Source organism: Lissotriton helveticus, chromosome 3_1 (genome assembly GCF_964261635.1).
Source record: "Lissotriton helveticus chromosome 3_1, aLisHel1.1, whole genome shotgun sequence".
NCBI classification, from domain to species: Eukaryota; Metazoa; Chordata; class Amphibia; order Caudata; family Salamandridae; genus Lissotriton; species Lissotriton helveticus.
In genome coordinates, this window is record NC_136061.1 from 314041217 (window position 1) to 314061698 (window position 20482).

Consider the following 20482-nt stretch of genomic DNA (forward strand, 5'->3'; position numbering starts at 1 on the left):
ATGGCCTATTGGTGTCTATTACGCGCACCAAGGGTGTAATAGACACCAATAGGCCGTGGGCGGAGCAGCACGCCTGCCTTTGGCCTATTGCGTGGTGTTTTACTGAAGAACACGCACGCAAAGGCCAATAGGGGGACACAACAGGAAAAGCACACGCATGAGCGTGTGCTTTTCCTAGGTCACTCTCCTAAACCCCGTTTTTGCCTACTAAATGTCTCACGCTACGCGAGCAATGCTACGCAGTGCACCGCTAGGAGCGAGACCTAAAAATACCCTTTTGCAAAATGTGCACCCCTTGTGACTGTCATGTTTCTCCGGCACGCCAAGAAAATACTGGATATTTCAGGAGTAAAAATGTACTGGAAAATGAGCTATTTTGCCCTTTTTTTTCAAACCCTCTCCCCTTTCCAGACAGCTTTCCTCCCAACATTTACCATGCCAAAGTTGAAAACAATAATTCAAAAAGAAGTAATAGTGTTTCTTGGTCCCTTCTTACGGGAAAGTCAATCAAAATATATCTGACTAAACGTAGCCTCAAGGGGCCACAGGCGAATTCCGCCAGTGGTACATCAGTTTGAGTACATTCTGTTTAGCACTTTAATATATTATTATTATATTAGAGACAAGCCCCCCGGGTACAAGCCTGTGCATTTAGTTATTTAGTTATTTTCCAAGAAATATCTGGAAATTCTTGCAACTAATGGGAGCACGGCTGGAAGCCTCTCCCAGTAGCACACCCAAGAATATAAACCGTCACAAAATGGGATATTTACAATGAAAATCGGTGTGCTTTAAAACAGAGTACTACCTCTTCTTACTACAAATATAAGGAAGTGGGGTTTAGTGAGCTGTGAGGAACTGCCACTGGTGTGCAGTGTAGGAACTGGCGCTGGTGTGCAGTGTGAGGAGCTGGCGCTGGTATGCAGTGTGAGGAGCTGGCGCTGGTGTGCAGTGTGAGGAACTGGCGCTGGAGTGCAGTGTGAGGATCTGGCTCGCAGTGTGAGGAGCTGGCGCTGGTATGCAGTGTGAGGAGCTGGCGCTGGTGTGCAGTGTGAGGAACTGGCGCTGGTGTGCAGTGTGAGGAACTGGTACTGGTGTGCAGTGTGAAGAACCGGCACTGGTGTGCAGTGTGAGGAGCTCGAACTTGTGTGCAGTGTGAGGATTTGGCGCGCAGTGTGAGCATCTGGCGCTGGTGTGCAGTGTGAGAAGCTGGCGCTGGAGTGCAGTGTGAGAAGCTGGCGCTGGAGTGCAGTGTGAGGATCTGGCTCGCAGTGTGAGGATCTGGCGCTGGTGTGCAGTGTGAGGAGCGCGAGCTGGTGTGCAGTGTGAGGATCTGGCGCTGGTGTGCAGTGTGAGAAGCTGGCGCTGGTGTGCAGTGTGACGAGCTCGAGCTGGTGTGCAGTGTGAGGAGCTGGCACTAGTGTGCAGTGCGAGGAGCTCAAGCTTGTGTGCAGTACGAGGAGCTCAAGCTGGTGTGCAGTGCGAGGAGCTGGCGCTAGTGTGCAGTGCGAGGAGCTCAAGCTTGTGTGCAGTGCGAGGAGCTCAAGCTGGTGTGCAGTGCGAGGAGCTCAAGCTGGTGTGCAGTGCGAGGAGCAGGCGCTGGTGTGCAGTGTGAGGAACTGGCGCTGGTTTGCAAGGTGAGGAACTGACGCTGGTGTGCAGTGTGAGGAGTTCAAGCTGGTGTGCAGTGTGAGGATCTGGCGCTGGTGTGCAGTTCGAGGAGCTGGCGCTCTGGTGCAGTGCGAGGAGCTAGCGCAGGTGTGCAGCGTGAGGAGCTGGCGCTTAACACATGACTATTAGGAGCACCAACATTTTTGCATGCAGTGTGGAAACCTGCAAACCTATCTTTTATGCATGCTTAAAAATCCATATCTGCAGCTAGGCAGGTGTGACTCAAATACACTTCCTAAATCCATGCACAATTCCCCAATTTAATTATTTTTTCCTTAACTTTTCATTTGTGATCTACTGTTCCAATATTTGGCTGAAAAAAGTCTGGTCAACAAGCTCTGGCCCGTACTCACCAATGTACTGTCCATTAAAGTACTGCCCGAAAAGCGCTTGGCCATCAGCCCTTCAAAGTTGGTTGTCCTTTGAATGGCAAACAGTAGCAATTTCACTTCGATTTCCTTGGCCCTCGTTCGCATGATCTTTGCAAGGTCTGTCCTGCAATAGGAAATGTATTGTTTTTAAACCTTGATATTGAACAAATATATGATGTAATAATATAATTACCACATACCACATTTAGAATTATCCGCTTTACATCTCAGGGTATGTCCACACCTAATAACAGACCGTCAAATAATTTCTGCTCCTGCTTGTACTAATCTAAATTAATATTTTCTTGATCCTCCTAATATCTATTCCATTTGAAATAAACATTACAAATTCATAATTCATTAATGTGCTTCAGCCAAAATGTAAGATATTATTCACTCCGAAAATAGCAGTTCAGAATGGTACCAAACATACATAATCCACCACAGTTAAAAATACTTGGATAGAAAACAGTAGGCCAAATAGCCAAGCCACAAAAGGGCCTGATTTAATTCTTAGTGTTCGTCTGCTTTCCGTCAGGGAGGGCAATGGAGTGAAATATTATGTTGCCCTGGCAGAGGTCCTGGCAACCCAATTTAGAACTGTCCCTTGACCACAGGACATTTCTAGCATTCGCGTGAACCACCATCGATGCATTGGTACTTTGCTCAAACATAAAGGAAATGTACGGAAAAGTTTCTTTTTTTTTTCAAATTCTTTTTGAAAATAAAAAAAACAATTCTTACCTCGTCATGGAGAACAACTTTCATAGCGAGGGGTTCATTTTTTCTTTTAACTGTTCCTTACTGCCAGGGTTTACCGGATGATGACGGACAGTAAAAACGGCTACCTGTCCACCCATCCTAATTGGCCAGACAGACTTGTAGCCAATTCTCCCACGCCCTTAATCCATCCTGCCATTGGAGATGTTTGGCCATAGCAGAGACGGAGTAGTCTCCACCATGGTCAAACTATGGTCCGCCCGCTTTAAAATTAGATGGGTGGACCATCATATACCCAGTAAGTTTTGTAACGACAACTTACAGAGACTGAATTTAGTATGTTTATTGTAACATACAATGGCCCACCATTGTTTGGCAGCTGCTCCTGGTCCAACTGCTCTCCCTCTCATTCCAGAACCCTCTTACCTCACATGGAGTAGTCACCAAGGAGCAGCAGTGAGATTTATAACGTTAAGGAGATACAACATATCTCCCTTAACAATAAAAAAAAAGAATTACAAAAAACGTCATAAAATGACCATGAAATTATGCATATACAAAGTCATCATAGAACAACAATCCCTTTCAGCAAGAAACAAAAAATACGTAACATGCATAATCATCAAGATATTTAGGACTAACTTTAACACGAGAAGAACGATCACTAATAGACATATCCCCCGTCTTGTCACTGGAAATTACATTGGTAAAATTGTGTTGACATGGCACGGCAGTTTCATCTTGTGGAATTTCTTGACCAACACTGGAATGAGAACTTTCACTTTCAGAATTTTGGAGCTTCAACCATTCTTTTTCCCCGTGGCATTACAAATTGAAAGTTTTCGGATATTCCACCAATGGCCATACGCCAACATCACACATTACCTTTTACATATATAACTTTTTTAGGGCAAGACCATTTAGAAGCACCCTTTTTAGCTTTGTCACCAACAAAAACTCTCAGAAACATGCCAGAGGGAGACTACGCTTGAGAACCCTCATATTGTGTCTTTGTCCATATGTATTTTAATATTTCTTAACTCTGTTTTGCATACTCTCAAGATCAAGACTGAGCTTACCAGCATTGTTCATCCAGGCAGGCACAGGTACCATACAAGGTACCCTTCCTTTAAGCAAATTGAAAGGAGTTTCTTTTGTGACCAAATGTGAAGTGGTTCTATAATACCATAACAGATCCTGGACTTGTTTTTTACAATGTAATCCACTTTAACATGCAAGTTGTATACACTCTACTAGCATTCTATTAAACCTTTCAACTAAAGCATTTCCCCAGGAAAGATAAACAGGGGTTTGGTATGCTTAATACCCCAAGTAGATAGAAACGTTTCAAAATCTCCAGAAATGAACTGAGGACCATTGCCTGAGACAATTTCAGTAGGACACCCCTCTCTTCTAAATAATGTCCTCACAAAAAGAAATGATGACACTGCATTTTACCTCCTTTATAAATGCCACCTCAGGATAATTAGAAAAATAATCGACCATGACAATTGCGAATCTGTCATTGGTACCAAGTATTTCAAAAGGCCCAACAAATATCAATGGCACGTTTTTCCCAGGGTAACTTGGGCAAAGGTAAGGGATCAATGGTAGTTTCTTGGGTAGAATGGGATTTATCACACAGCACAAGCAATGCAATTTACGTACAAATCTTTTGATCTGCAAATCCATTCCTGGCCACCAGAAGTCTTCTCTGATACGCCTTTTCATAGCTGACATACCACAATGGCCTTCGTGCATGTGTCTTAAAAGTCTTTCTCTCAACCCTTGAGGTACAGCCGATCGGCATCCTCTCTTTACAATGTCATTCACAATGGCAAACCACGACCAAATAAGCTTGAAAGACTCTAATGGCTCAGGGTGTAATTTCCACCCTTGAACATGACCAAGAGCTTCAACAAGATTTTTGAGTGTGTGATCCTCATCGATGGCAGATTTCCATTCTTCTTGGAAATGGCACCACACACATCATTGATTCCCGCTACCATCTATTAATCCTCATCATCATGCACACATTCCAAAGGTAATCTGGACAAGCAGTCAGCATTTACGCTTTTTACACCCGGAACATATTTCACATCAAAAGAGAACTCTTGTAAACGGTAAAGCCAGTTGGCTATCCTGGGTGTAGCTCCACCTGCACTCCTTGTGGAAAACAATTCCACTAAAGGTTTGTGATCCGTACATAATATGAATCTGATGCCCAGATCCTTGCACCCCTTCTTTGATATATCTCCTTTTGGCACTGGGAGGAATTTCATTAATATCTGCGACTCGTGGGCCTCTCTTACTGAGTGCTGGACATGTGCAGAGTTACCCTGTGGTTATCAATGCGACTTTGCACCCGCATTTCTAAAGGGTCATTGGGTTGAAGTTGGTGTCTGCTTCACGACTGATCTTGCTTTTCTATAGCTCTAAGCCACCCAACCTCAGAGTGGGCACCAGATATCTGTTGCAATGTTCTGCAATTTTCCTCGTAAGAATGACGCCCCAGAGACAAATAAGCATGCGCTGTACCCCCTTCTAGCACACCCATGACAGGAGGTAACGCTAAGAAGGGCCAATTGACCTGAACCTGCTAGGTATTCTACATTTCGCCCAGTCACCATGAACCCGTTGAAACATACAGAGACGCCAGGAGAGGATGATCAATAAGGGCCCACACATACAGACTAGGCAATCACCAAAGTCTTCCTCATGGCAGCCTTCAATGATCTCAAGGAGGAGATTCGGACTTTCGAATAAGATCTTAGAAGCAACCTTCAGGAAGTAGAGATGTCTAAGAGTTTGAATTTCGAGTAAAAGAAGAGAAGAAAGGCCTCCAAGAACAGGTGGACGAATGTGAGTCTCCAACAAAAGACGCTAACTCCTAACTCTTGAACATCAGCATATTCTCCTTCAAGAGAAATGTGCGAAGGCTTTGAAGATAGATCACGGTGGAACAACATTTGTATTCCGAGGAGTGCCTTGGATATTCTCCCTAAATGCAGCCAGGACCTCTTGAAGGACATACTGGAAGATCAAGACTCCCTGTGCATCAAGCTGGACAGAAATCACGATGTGGCTCAGGGAATTTCCTCTCAGAGTCCCCTGCAGATGTACTCACAAGGGTACATTTTTATTAAGTCAATAAAGCCATTATGTCCGAACCAGTGAGGGCAGTCAGATCTTTTTCAATGGGTCTTCACTGCAACAGTATCACTACCTCTCACCAATAAACTTATCCAAACGTAGAGTTTTTAAACCAGTCCCAAACCTTTTGATATCTAAAGAGGTCAAATATAGATGGGGCCTACCTCTTTGATTGCCTTTCCAGTGGGAAGATAAACCCCAATCTCTCATCTCCCTGGAGGCTGCTTGCAAGTGGGTGGGTCTCTAACCCTCCCCCCACACTGGGCAAGTGACGTATACTGCACCTTTGTCCAGTGGCCGGCTTTAGAGAGAACCATGGATAACTGTAAAGAACAAATGCCACTCTCAGAAACCAAACATGGCAACGTGTAAGGAAAGCATTGTCTTGCGCCTCTGCCAGATGACCGGTGCCCGACTATTTACTGTGGATCCAGCAACAACACAACAGAACCCTGAGTGATCTCAGCTTTGCGAGTGCAACGTGCTTGATCAGTGAACTGCCTGAAGCTCCACTCTGATTCGACGGAAGTCACGGTGTTTGGCAAGAAGACCTCCCCATGAGAATCCAACCGGTGGTCATCGGAGCTAGGTCCAATGCCCAAACCCACAGACCACACAAGAAATCTAGGAATCATCTTAGATGACAAGCTCAACAAGATAGCACAAGTCAACACAGTGCACACCTCCTGCTTTCACATCCTATGCGTGCTGCAAAAGATCTTCAAATCAGTGCCAAAGAACACCAGACGGACAGTCACACAAGCACTCATAACCAGCAGGCTGGACTATTTATTTTTATTATTTATTTTTTCAATTTGTAAGGGGCAACAGCTACCCAAGAAGGGTTTCCCGGCGCCGAGACACAGCATAAAAGTAGCAGGGGATTAAGGTTGCTCAGTGTGTTATTATTCGAACAGCCAAGTCTTAATATTCCTTCTGAATCTGGCATGGTTTTCCTCTTTGCGAATGTAAAGAGGAAGCGAGTTCCAAAGGGCTGGTCCTAAATGGGCAAAGGATCTTCCTCCCATTCTTGCAAGTTTGAACCTTGGTACACAGAAGTTAGCATCTGATTGTGACCGAAGGTTGTGCTTTGGAGTGTAGGGTTGGGCAAGGGCTAGAAGGTATTTGGGAGCAGTGCCAGCTTTGATTCTGAACATGTAGTTCAGGGCTTTGAATCTAATTCTGTTTTCGACCGTAAGCCAATGGAGCTCACGACGGTAGCTTGAGACTCCGGAGTTTTTAGGAATTCTGCACAGTAATCTCACAGCTGAGTTTTGGACAAGCTGCAGCCGCCGGACTACAGCTTTGTTGGAACCAAGGTACAGAATATTTCCGTAGTCAAGCCGTGATGTTATAAGGGTATTGACTACGGTTTTTTGAGTGGAGGTGGGCAGCATCCATATGATTTTCCTCAACCATTTGATGATAGTCAGGCATATGCCGACAACTTTGTTGGCCTGTTGTTTCATGGAGAGGGAGCTATCCATGGTGACTCCCAGATTACGTACTTGGGTAACTGGAGTGGGGAAATTTCCCATCTGGTTAGGCCAGTGGGAGGGGTTCCAAAGATCTCGTTGTTTCCCCAGGAGAAGGATCTCTGTTTTTTCTCCATTAAGCTTTAGTTGATTTTTTGTCATCCAATTGAAAATGTTTTGAAGCCCTAATTTGAGGAGAGACGGGGATGAGGGGCTGGATTCAGATAGGGAGAAAGTAATCTGAGAGTTGTCAGCATAGGTCATGAGGGTGAGTCCAGATCTGTTCGCTAGGTCAGCCAGGGGTCTGAGATATAGGTTAAAAAAAATGGGACTTAAAATAGATCCCTGGGGTACTCCGTGTGGGGCTTTGAAGGTTTCGGAACATGCCGAAGAGGATGTGATTTGGAACATCCGTTGAGTCAGGAAGGACTTGATCCATTCGAGTGCCTTCCCACGGATACCATTACTGTTTAACGCCATAATGAGTGTTTCATGGGATATGGTGTTGAAGGCCGCGCTCAGGTCTAAAAGCACGAGCGCGACCGTTTGACCGTTGTCAAGGAGTTTTCGGATGTTTTCGGTGACTCCCAGAAGAGTTGTTTCTGTCGAGAAGCCAGCACGAAAACCCGATTGGGAAGGATGAAGGAGAGAGTTGGTTTCGGCAAACTTGGATAGGACCGAATGGACGTGTCTCTCTAAACATTTAGAGAAGACAGGGAGCAGGGATATAGGTCTGTAATTTGCTAAAAATTTCCGGATTTGCTGTGGGTTTTTTTAGTAGTGGAGTTATCATGGCGTGTTTCCAGAGGGCCGGAACTGTGGAGAAGTTCAAAGGAACAATTTAGCGTATCAACGATAACTTCCAGGGAGAGATCGTCCATTTGTTTGAGAATTTTAATGGGGATTGGGTCCAGAGGGGAGCCAGATTTAATGGTCTTAAAGATGGTCTTTAGTGTGTTGACCGTGATGGGAGGCCAAGATTCCAAGATATTCTCAATAGAAGGGGCATGGTCCAAGTCAGCCTGTGGGGAGGGATTATAATTGTTACTGTTTATGTCCCTAATTATCTTGTCGATTTTATCCGAGAAGAAGCAGGCCAGATCTTGGCATTGTTGTGTATTAAGTGGGGCGACAGTGGCTGTGGTTTGTGCACCAGCCAGTTCCTTGACCTTGTTAAACAATGTTTTTGGTTCATTTGTTGCTTCCATGATGATATTTGAAACAAAGGAGGCTCGCGCTTTCGTGCAAGCAGTATGGTATAGATTCCTGGCGTTATGGTAAATCACTTTTTTGTCCGGCTCGTAGTCCTTTCGCCACTGACGCTCAAGTGCCTTGCATTTCGACTTCTCAATTTTCAGAGAGGCGTTAAACCAAGGGACTGGATGACGGTGGCTATTACCCTTAATGTGAGGGGTTTGTAAACAATGGTCGGCGGCGTCACTAAGCCATTGTTGAGCAGCTTCAGCTGTATTTTCCATGTTGTGACCTTTTCTAGGGGGGTTTTCATGGAGTGCAGCATCTAGCTTTGCCATATCAAGTAGTTTCCAGTTTTTCCTGGAAGTAGCTGGGAAAATTGGCTGCGTGTCAGAGACGGAAGAGAGTTTAAGGTTAAATTTAATTAAGAAGTGGTCTGACCAGCAGATGGGGACTGTCTCAAGCCATTTTAACTCATTGATGTTGGTAATGATAGGATCCAGCAGATGGCCTGCTTTGTGCGTGGGTCCAGAATTAAGTAGGGTCAGATTTAGAGCCGTTAGATCATCAAGCAAGTTAGGACACGCGGGGGTGGATGGGTCGTCGAGATGCAAGTTGAGGTCACCGATTAGTGAGAAATTTTTTGAGGCTATATAAAAAGGAGTAATGTGGTTGGCTAGATTTGACGCCCATTGGGAGGAATTACCGGGGGGCCGGTATATCAATAGGCCAGACATCGTAAAATTGGGGTTCAGAGATATTTAAAAAAAAAGGCGGCTTCACAATCTGGGATGTCGACTGGGTCTAAACTACACTTCAGCTCTCTATTGAAGATGATTGCAATTCCACCTCCAAGTTGATTAGTTCTGTCTTTCCTAGTAATTGCATAATTGGAGGGGAGGGCGGTAGCAACATCCGGGCCAGCACTTTCGTGAAGCCACGTTTCAGTCAGGAAGAGGACGCTGGGTTTGTCTTCCAATAATAGATTGAAGATGTCTAATTTATGTTTTGGTAACGAGCGGCAGTTAGTACTATAGAACAAAAAATCTTGTGCTTTGACACTTCGAAGCTGTTTACGTTTCCTATGCCTCTTCCTAGAATCAGGGTGAGGTTGGCAAATGGTGAGAGTAAGATTACAGTTTGGGCAGGTAGTGGGTCCTGTCTGGTGAAGGTCAAGTGTGTTACACCTAGCATTGCTGGTCGGGCGTAGTGCTTTTAGCTGACTAGGAGATCTTACCAGCGTTTTTTGTGTAGGCGGCACATAGCCCTCAGCCCCGTGCCCCGTCCTGGCCCAGACGGGCTAGTCTTAGGCGTGTCTTCGGCGCGTGGTCGGCGCGGACGCTGCGCGCTTCCGCTGCGCGTATTAGGGGGCATCAGGTTTAAGTCGAGGATGGGCTAGCATTCAGCTCCGCCTCCCCAACACTCGCCCAATCAGTCCCAGCACCGGGAGGGAACCCGGAAGACGGTACCGCCCTGCACCCCCCACAAAAAACAAGCCTAGCGCTTGCGGTGGACCAGGGTTGCACGGGCGACAGAGTGCAGTTATAAAATTCACAAAACGTGAAGGTGAGTGAAAATAAAGAGTGCCAATGAAACAGATTGCTTCAGTGAAGTTTTTAAAAATCAACCCCACAGGAAGCGATAAGTTAAAAACAGGTTAACTCTCCAGAGTTACTGTCATCCGTGCAATTCACAATCAATCACAACAGGATAAAACGGTTTCAGAAGTACATTTCACACAATTGCGCTGCCATCAATCATGCGCGTGTCATCAGCCACCCTCTCTACCCAAATGTAGATTAGGAAACAAATGTTAGCCCCACGATACAGAATCTAGGTGGTGCTAATGGACACTAATTTATTGTCAGGGGGGCTTTAATAGTGTAATGCACCTTCAGCTTGATAAGTCCCATCAGGGAGTGGGGGTGGAGGGGAACGGTACGACTCCTGCCATCTCTGCTGCAGTCAAAGCCGTTCTAGATGACCTCAGGCTGATTGATTCCTGGAGATATCGACATTCTTTATTGGTGGTGTATTCACACTTTCCTGCTGAGCATAACACCTATGCCAGAATCGATTACATCCTACCACTCATCTTGCATGTCATTAAGGGCTATTTGACAATGTCAGACCATTTCCGAGTTGGATTGGCAAATAAAAAGTTAGGCCAAAAGCAGCGATTTAAAAAAAATTGTTGTCCAAAAGTGCTTTATTAAAATTGTTTTGGTTTTTTACTTGGAGTAGGTTAATAATAGGGAAGCAGGAGGGAGAAGAAGAGCTTGGGCAAGAGAGAACAACGTGGAGAGCGGTGTGGGGTGAGAAGGACACAAGAGAGATGGAAGAAGAGCCTGGGCAGGGAGCAGACACAGAGACAAAAGGCAATGTGGAGCCCTGCATGGGGGGGAAGATAAGCACATGGGCGATAGAACAACATGGAGAGCTGAGTGTGGGCAGAGAGGTGCACCAGGAAGACAGCTGGAAACCTAGGCACGCTCACGGAAGGCTTTACGAAAAAGACAAGAGTTCCCAGAAAGCGAGCACTCGTGGCAGGACAGAAGGAGCTAAACAGGAAGGCGGTAAACAAACGATGCTCCACGAAAGGGACAAAACACGATAAATGGACTAAAACAAATAAAGACAACAAATAGAATGCAAGCAAAGGTGAGCAACAAACCATAAAGACAATGGGAAGCAATGGGAAGAAAACATTCCCAGGTCAGCTTTCATAATGTCCCTAGGAAGTCTCTGCTAGCAAATAGCTGCGCTGTCAGGTAGGCTTTGACCTAAGGATACACAAATGTATGGTAAATGGTAGAGCAATCCCAGCACGTTGAACGTACATACACACTGTGGGATTTCGAAAAATTAAAATGCAGGAGGAATCTGCACTCGAGGGATGGCAGCGGATAAAGCTCCATAGCTGTGTGGTGTCCTTACTCCCATTCTGAGCTCACAAAAGACAACTGCTCACGCCCAACACTGACACTTCCTTCAAACCTCGAGGGAAGACAAATGTCAAAGCTGTGAACAAGCTCTGCCAAGGAGCATTCCAAGAGAACAAAGGGCGCACAAAGCATCAGCTTTTCATTAATTGGAGGAAACAATGGAGGCTAATGATGTGTTCCGAAAACTCGGCAGTCCCTGCATATTTCGGAGGCACTTGGGAATCCTGTGGAATTCGCTTTCCTAAAAGGAGCTCTGGACTGTGACGCACGAATCCAGCAATTAGGGCAAAAGGTTCAAGGACCCGCGGCCCACAGCGCTTTAGAGATTGTGTGATAGGCCCCTTCCTGCCCCATCCGACACTAATGACTTCCTTCGCATTCCCCGCCCGAGCACGTGCACTGGAGCAGGAAGGAGCTCGGAATGAGAACCAGGACAGGTGGATGCACAGTTTATTAGGATATGGGCGTCTGTTACATGGCGTTTGGACCTCCGAGTTGGCTCTCAGGAGGTCTTATTAACAAGCCACGCAAAACAATACAATATCCTTTTGTGCCACATTGTTGACATCAAGGAAAGAATAGTGAAAAATAAGACCCCACTTGCATTGTCAGTGATGACAAAGGCATAGTCTAGGGGGGTTACAAATAGCAAGAGTCGGTATTCCAAAAACGTGATATTTCAATTGAGGTCGCTCATGGTTGGCTCCCCATTGAAGGCATGGTAATGGTCTAATGCAGCGTTCTAGTGGCCAAGAGTAGACGCCTCGGTTCTTTGGGTCTTAACTTGAGATGTGTGTGTTTGGCTTGATCGTTTGAAGCAGCAGGGGCCACAATACAGACTGGAAAACGTGAGAGCCTCCCCTCTGGCAACCCTGGCGATAAAAGATTTGGGCTCATCTTCAGCAAATAATCAATCCTCAGGAACCCTGAAAGGGCAGGCAGAATTATGGACCTGAATCCAGGTGAGCCTAGGCAGCAGGTTTGTGTGGTCCAGACCCCTTGGCAATTGATTAGTCCTGCAACCCTGGTGGTAGAGTGAAGCACTTTTGAGATTAGGTGTTCTTGCAGGACCCAGAGACACAAATCGGCCACTGGATCTTGAAGACCTGTGGCCGCCCTATCCCTCACCCTCCACTGCCTCAGGAGGCCAAGCTGAAGGCCTGCCTGCAGATGGAGATGATTCGCGGGCCGCATGGCCAGTCCCCCTGGTGGCAGGGGGTTGGGCGAGCCTGGCCGTGTCCGCATTGTGAAGCTTGAGGGCCCTTGTTTGAATCTGGATTCCACAGAAGTGGACAGGTGGCTCACTGGGAAGAGAGAACGGTAGGGCCCTGGTTGGCGGCACTGGTCGCCTACACACAATCTCAAAAATAATTCTGCATTTCTGGAGGACGGTCGGTCTCCGCAGAGAATACTGCATCCCTGCAATCTATATACTAGGATGACTTCAATGTGCTGGGCTCCAGTCAGGGGCTGCGGTTTGAGGGCCCTCTTGTGACCGAAGACCCTGCCAAAGATAACTGAATCCACGTGCAATGGCTACATACTGATCTTCGTTTCTGAAAAAGGCTATGTTATGTTATGTTAGCGCATATTTATACAGTGCACGGCTACTCCCTGGAGTGTCCCGGCGCTAAAACCAAACATCAGCCGCGTAACATAGAACACATCAGGCCACCTGCTAAAGAACTCATAACTTAAAGATCCACGTTTTAAAACTTTTCCTAAAGGTAAGTAGATCAGCACTCTGCCTAATAGAAAAAGGAAGGCTATTCCATAACCGTGAGGGCGCAGCGTGGAAGGATCTACCCCCAATCTGGGACAGTAGCACCTTGGGGGTAATAAACAGAAGTTGGGATGAAGATCTCAGGGTACGCTGAGGAAGATAAGGTTGGAATCTTTCCCTAATATAAGGGGCTCCAATGTTATGGAAGGCTTTAAAAACCAGGACCTTTAAGCTGAATTCTCTTCCATATCGGAAGTCAGTGGAGCGAAGACAGCAGCTGGGAGGTGTGGGTTCTTGGACCAGTCAAAAAAATGGCTCTAGCCGCTGCATTCTGGATCACTTGTAGCCGGCTCAGAAGATATTCCGGCAGGCCGAGATTCAAGGAATCGACGTAGTCCTGTCTAGACATTATTAAGGCCTGGACTACTGTCTTCCTGTAAGGGATGGAGAGCAAGGGGAGAAAATTCCGTAACATTCTCAGCAATCCAAAGCAGACCCCAGCTACCGACTGCACTTGGGCCTTCATAGAGAGAGTTGAATCCATCTTGATTCTTAGATTTTTCACAGTGGAGACGGCAGACATAGGGGGGGACATATCCTGGGGCCACCATGCATGCCAGGTATCGGGTGGCCGCGAGCCAAAGAAAATAATATCGGACTTCTCGGAGTTACATTTTAGATGGTCAAGGCTTAACCAGGAGAATACTTTAGAGAGACAGATATTAATTAAGTTACCATTGAACTCCACTCCTTTCTCGCCGGGTAAACAACAACTGAGTGTCATCAGCATATGACACTATTTTAGCACCAAGTTTCTCGGCCAGAGGGGCCAGGGGTTTTTGTACAAATCAAATAAAGTAGGGCTCAGGATAGAGCCCTGAGGCACCCCAACATTCATTAGAGGGATCATAGCTGTGAAAGGGGGACACCAGATGGTTTGTGAACGGTCGGTAAGAAAGGACGCAAGCCACATCAACACCGTGCCTCCGATACCGCAGGCACTAAGTATTTGCAGTAATCTAGAATGGGGCACGGTATCGAAGGCTGCGGAAAAGTCCAATAGAACCAAAACTGCATTACCTCCTCCGTCCAATGTAGCCTTAATTGTTTCTGCAACTTCCAGCAGGGCCGTTTCGGTGCTAAAATTAGCTCTGAAGCCAGATTGGCTAGAGTGCAACAATTTGTTGGTCTCAGCATAGTTCATCAAGACTTCATTTGCAAATTTTTCCAAGACATTCGAAAAGAAAGGCAGAAGAGAGATGGGTCTATAATTACAGGCTGCATCAGGGTCTGCCGCTGGTTTCTTAAGTAGCAGGATGATTTTAGCATGTTTCCACCTTTGTGGCATCATCCCTTCACGTAAAGCGGTGTTCAAGATAGAATTCACACAGGGGTTAATCACTTCCGCCAATGAAGACAAGACCTTCGCTGGGCAGGGATCAGTGCGCGAGCCAGATTTCAAAGCTTTCATAAACACCAGTAATTGTTCCAGAGTTATCACCGGGAACTACATAAGTGAGGCACTAGGACTGGGGCCTGCAGCAAGGGGGATCCCTCATCATCCTCCAAATCCAATGTTTGGGCTGCAAAGGAATCCTGGATCAATTTAATTTTTTCATAGAAAAAGAGGGCAATTTTATCAGTCCAATCGCTCGTAGGAACAAATGGGGTTGGCTTAGTATCGCAAGGGAGGAGAAACTCTTTACGACTTTGAAGAGGGTTTTACCTTTATTAGCAGCTAAATCAATTTTAGTTGCCAAAAAAAGTTTCTTTCCCTCACGTACTTACTTGTAGTGATTTTTCAAAGCAAGTTTGTACGGCAATTTATCTGAAGTATTATAGTTCCTCCGCCATATTCTTTCAAGATGCTTATAAGCCCTTTTACTATCCCTTAAGGCTTCTTAGAACCAAGGAGCCGAAACTCGAAAGGGTTTAGCCGGCTTCACAGAGGAAGAACTACATTGGCAAAGTCTCTATGCTCTGTTCTAGTGTACGAGTTACTTACCTTCGGTAACAATGTATCTGGTAGAGACGTTGTCTAACGGCAGATTCCTTCACTTAGAATATCCCCAGGCTTCAGACTGGATCCAGAATTTGTTTTGCAGCAGCACCTCTGCCTGCCAGGGGAAGGCGCCACACGACCCCGCCCTGAAGTCGTCCACGTGCGTGACATCAGTGAGGTCATATGAGTCCCTCCCGGCGAGCTGACGTCAGTTTTCTTTGTAGAAACATTTCCACGGCACAACGCGGAGCCACCAACCAAAACTGTGAAAGTATGAGAACAGTGTGCAATGGATGAAAAACCCATGAATAAAGAAATAGTGATTCAAGTCACCATCATAGGAGACAGAAGTAGACACTGTCGTAATAGAAGTGAAAGCCATGAAAAAAGAGCCCCGCAGGTGAAGCGAAGACCCCCTCCAAAGAGTAACAAGGGAGAAAGTTTACCAGAAATAGACTGCCATTATCATTCAGAACAGTGCAGTCCAGAAAGAACAGAGCACAGAAATAACAACAGTCTACCGCAGAAAGGCAGGAAGACGGGCACTTCCCCTACAGTAAAGGAGGTGTGAAACAGGTCACAACCTATCCCCAACGAGGACGACTAAGAGGAGCCCAGGACCCTGAGTCAACAGAGAAAGCAGAAGGAGGGGAAGGCAATAGGAGAGGAAAAGAATCTCCTAGCAAAGGTGAATCAAAAGGCACCATATTACATGAAGAAGCCCCGAGAGGGCATTAGCTGTACATGGAAATTCTGAAAGTGACACAACAATGTGATCCCCCTCAAGAGAAAAACCAATGGCACCTGAAAGAGGCCAGTGGAGAACACCACTCGGCAAAGTCCTCGCAGAACGGGGAGGCTCGGTGGGCGTTAAGGAATCTGCGGCTAGACAACGTCTCTACCAGATACATCGTTACCGAAGGTAAGTAACTCATACATCTGATAGAGACATCCAGCTGCAGATTCCTTAACGTCGAATCAATACCACAGCCATACCCAAGGAGGGAGGTGGGTCTGCAACAGGACAACAGAAAGCGTGAAGCATCTGAGCCGGCAACCGAATGCCGGACAATGGGTAAAGCTGTGGCGGAACAGCCAGACAGCACCCCAAGCAGCTTGGAGAGCAGAGATAACTGGATGCAAGAAATCCCAACAAAGCCAGAATGGCATCACACTATACCCGATAGGGATGACAGGTAGAAACGGCACCAGCCATATACCAGAGCAAGGGAAGAGAGAGAGAGGAAGAAGAGACCACTCTCCGCTTAATGGTGCACTATATGGACCCCAACCAAAGGACAAGAAAACATGAGAGATGCAACCATAGCCTACCAGACCAGCCTATTGAAAGAACGAAGAGCATGAAGAGATGCAACCAAAGCCTACCAGACCAGCCTATGGAAGGAATGCTGGAGGAGCTTCTACCAAGAACCAAAGGGTAAGAGGCAGAAACTGAGTAATGCTTTAAGTACAAGAGGCGGGTACATGAAACACACCAAGTGCACACACAGTCCCCCAAGGGGGGAAATAGGGGTGAAGAACAGAATGTAAAACCCCTGTAGCAGGCCACTACCGATCTATGCAGCAGGCAACTGGTTGCAGAGACTGTAAAGTGGCATAGCTAAAGAAGGCATGAGACTGCCCGACCAGGTAGCATGAATTTAAAAAAAGAATGAACCCACAAATACAGCCATGTAGGGAGTAGACCAAGGACAACTGCCATTAGAAGAGCTGGCCCGCAGGCATAGCTGAAATAACAGTAGGATGACAACTAGTAAAGAGGCAGATCCAAAGGAAAGTGCAGTAAAGGTACAAAAAGCACCACAGAGAAAACATGAGAAGGGTCCCAGAATCCGAGACTAAATCCTCCAACTAAAGGAAGGTAAGATAAGTACCATGTCCGAACACTTGATAAAAAGAGCAGTTGCAAAACTGGGAAACCAGCCCAGTAAGTAGAAGCAAGGAGGAACCTTATAAGTAAGTTGCAACGACTCAGAAAGGCTTTCCCACACGGGGACACAGGTCCAAGCCTAGCATCCTCAAAAGGAGGTGGCGATCTAAGAAAGGGAAAGCAATGGCAACCGGCATGTATACAAACATGCAGAACAGCGGAATCTGTAGAGACAGAACTCAGCTAGGAGTATTGAACATGTCCATACCAGATCATATGCAGCAAGGCAAGGGAAGGCATGAGCCAAGCAGAAAGGGTGGGTCATGAAAAAAAACAGAGAACACCGTAAAATAAATCCCCCAGGCCCTTAAGAGGCAAGCACAGCTATATAAAAGCATACAAGTACCCCACATGAAGTATGCACACCCCAAACATCGGGGAACACCTCTTAGGGTAAGCGCGCAGTAACGAACTGAACCTGTGAACAAGAGTTCCGAGCCCTATGACGTTACAGAGCTGAGCCACCGACTCAATACTACCGTCAGAGGACCAGACACAGTACCCCGTGGAACACTGCCACAACAGGTTAACAGTTAGCAGAAAGCAAAACGCATCCAAGGGATGCTAATAAAAGGGTAATTCCCCTTATAAAAAAGAAGATATAAGGCTTACAGCCCATGCTAAACACAGAGCACATCCAAGGAATGCGAAATGAAAAAAGTACCACCAGAGAAGACAGGCGTAGGAAGACCTAAGTGGGAGGACGAAAGCCCTCAAGGACCAGTTGAACCGCCGACTCGGCATGAACATCAAACAACAAAACTCCATTAAAGGGTAAGTCAACCAGCCGTTCCCGGATATTTTCAGGGAAAACGCTATCTTTAAACCAAGTGTGGCGCCTTAAGGCAACAGAGCCCGCCATAGCTCGGCCTAAAGAATCCGCTGTGTCTAGGGCTGAACGTATTGTGAATTATGCGAGGTCGCGGCCAACCCGAAGGAGGTGGAGGAGATCAATGCGAGCACCCTCAGAGGTGGTAGGAAGCAAAGACTCCGCGGAGTCCCACAGGGCCGAGGTAGCCTGAGCCAAAACACACTTGGTGTTTAAAGACTGCAGGGCTGCACTAGTGGAAGCAAAGTTTCTCCTACCCCAGGACTCAAGCCACCGTGACTCCCAAGAGAGAGGAAGCGTCAGAGGTGGCAGGGAGGGAAAAGCAGTCTGCAGCACAAACCCAGGATGTACAAAAAGACACAGAGGGTCGCATGGAGCTAGACGGTGGCGGTGCAAAAGTGAAGGAGCCACCGGGTCACCTGAGGCAGGCTGGACCCAAGCACCCAAGAGGGCATCATAAAGGGATGCCTCAAAAGGGCAGAAGCGGCTCCACATTGCCGGACCCACGGTGAAGGACCTCAAGCAAGGGGTCCAAAGACAAAGGGGTAGAAGGGTGTTGCATATTTAAAATGCGCGAGGCCAAAGAGGTCACTCTTAAGTAGGCTGCACCAGCTTCGGTAGCCCTCCTAGGAGGGGACAACAGCTCATCTGTGGGGGAGGGTTGCAAGCCGACCCTCCCCAAACACTGAGGGTGTGACCAATGCTCTGCGTAAGGGATCCCCATTGAAGAATGAGGATCTTGCCGGGGCTTCCGGGGAGGGGAAGAGCCGGCCGGCTCCGGGAGTTCCTGAGGAGGCTCCACAAATTCCAAGGGTGGCACCGGTAACAGCACCTCCAGCGACACCGGGCAAGATGGCGGTGCCAAACCCTCTCCAGAGGCCTCCGGTGAAGAGTTTAAAACTCGACGTCGGCACAGCGCCAAAATGACGCGTGTCTGCGCCGATCGTGCCTTGACAGACGCTGACTCAGCTACATCCGGAGTCCAGTTGGCGCCGTCCGGCACGGAAACTATGACAAGCTCCCCTTCGGAAGAAGGAGAAGGAGCCGGTGCCAGCAAGGCAACATTACAGCACCGACTCCGCCGCATCCAAGACCGGCTCTGATTCAGGAGAAAAGAGTGGAGGCGGAGCCAAGGAGGTTACGGCGCCGACCCCGGCTCCAGGCAGGCAGCCGCTTGCCCGGAAGCCCAGGGTGTGCCCAAGCCAGAGCTGTGAGCAACTGGCAACCACCTGAGGCGCCACAGGGAGCCCCACGGGCTTTGGGGCGCAGCAGAGGCACCGTGGGTCATAGAGGGGGACCCAGCTGAGCTGTGCCCTACCAATATCACATCTCCGGCGTTCACAGGGAGCAAAGGTTCAATAGGCGCCGGGGGCGAACCTACCGGCGAGTCCGTCGGGGACCCCACAAGAAGTGGAGGCCTAGATGCCCCAAGAACAGGAGAGGACCTCAGGGAGGCCTGTAAAGCAGTAGCATATGCCTCCATCTGGGCCCGCGTCGCCCCTGCACACGGAAAGGGCAGTTAAGGGGAGGGAGACTGTCGGGAGCGCACGTCCGGAACAATACGGAAGCAGGCGCCCCTGACAACAGAAGAAGGGGAGGTCAAAGACCTAGGCGACAAGCGCCTAGACTTACCAAGAGATGGACAGAGGCCCTGGACTCCAGAAGGCGATCTACGGCGGAACCGGACAGTAGAGGGACCTGCAGTCGATGACGAGGCCGGGGGGCGAGACTACTCCGACCGGGACAGCAGTGCCGATATAAACTTTAAACGGCACTCTCGCCGCAACTTACATTTTAGACGTTGGCAGGCCCCGCAGTCCGTGGAGTCATGGTGCTCGCCCAGACACCACATACAAATGAGATGCGGGTCCGTCGCGGACATCTGCCGCGAACAGGAATTGCAAGTCTTAAAGCCCGATGGCATTGCACACTGTTCCCGACTCTAAGCATCGAAAAGGAGGCCTGAAAGCAGGCCAGAGGAACTGCTGATCCGCGTTGCATGCGGAAAAGAAGGAAACAGACGTCAGAGTGCCGGGAGGGACTTATATGACCTCGCTGACATCACGGACGTGTACGACGTCATGGCGGGGTCGTGTGGCGCCATCCCCCGGCGCGCAGAGGTGCTGCTGCAAAACATTTTCCAGATCCAGTCTCACACCTGGGGATATTCTAAGTTAAGGAATCTACGGCTAGATGTCTGTATCAGATACATGACATAGTTGAACGGGTGGTACCCGGGCACACATCTTCCAATGATTTCTGCTGATGTGTTGGCCTTTGTGTGCATTGTGGGAGAGCTGTCCCCAGTTATACACAATGAATTGAGGTATTGTTCCGTGTAGTTACGAGAAGGCAACAGACAATTGTGACTGAAAAATACTGATAATCCACATTGCTGATGGCTAAACCTTTACAAGGTAATTCTATCACCCAAGTTACAACTCCTTA

The 20482-nt window shown here is 47.6% G+C and overlaps 1 protein-coding gene across 2 annotated transcripts in view; it reads right to left on the reverse strand.

The window, feature by feature from the left end:
• The window catches only part of VPS53 (VPS53 subunit of GARP complex), a 1098026-nt gene that overhangs the window by 490104 nt on the left and 587440 nt on the right, over positions 1–20482 (reverse strand). For both annotated transcript variants that reach the window (XM_078679873.1, XM_078679872.1), the window contains one exon: positions 2025–2166. In XM_078679873.1, coding sequence (XP_078535999.1) covers positions 2025–2166 — 142 coding nt within the window. The remainder of the gene's footprint in view (positions 1–2024; positions 2167–20482) is intronic.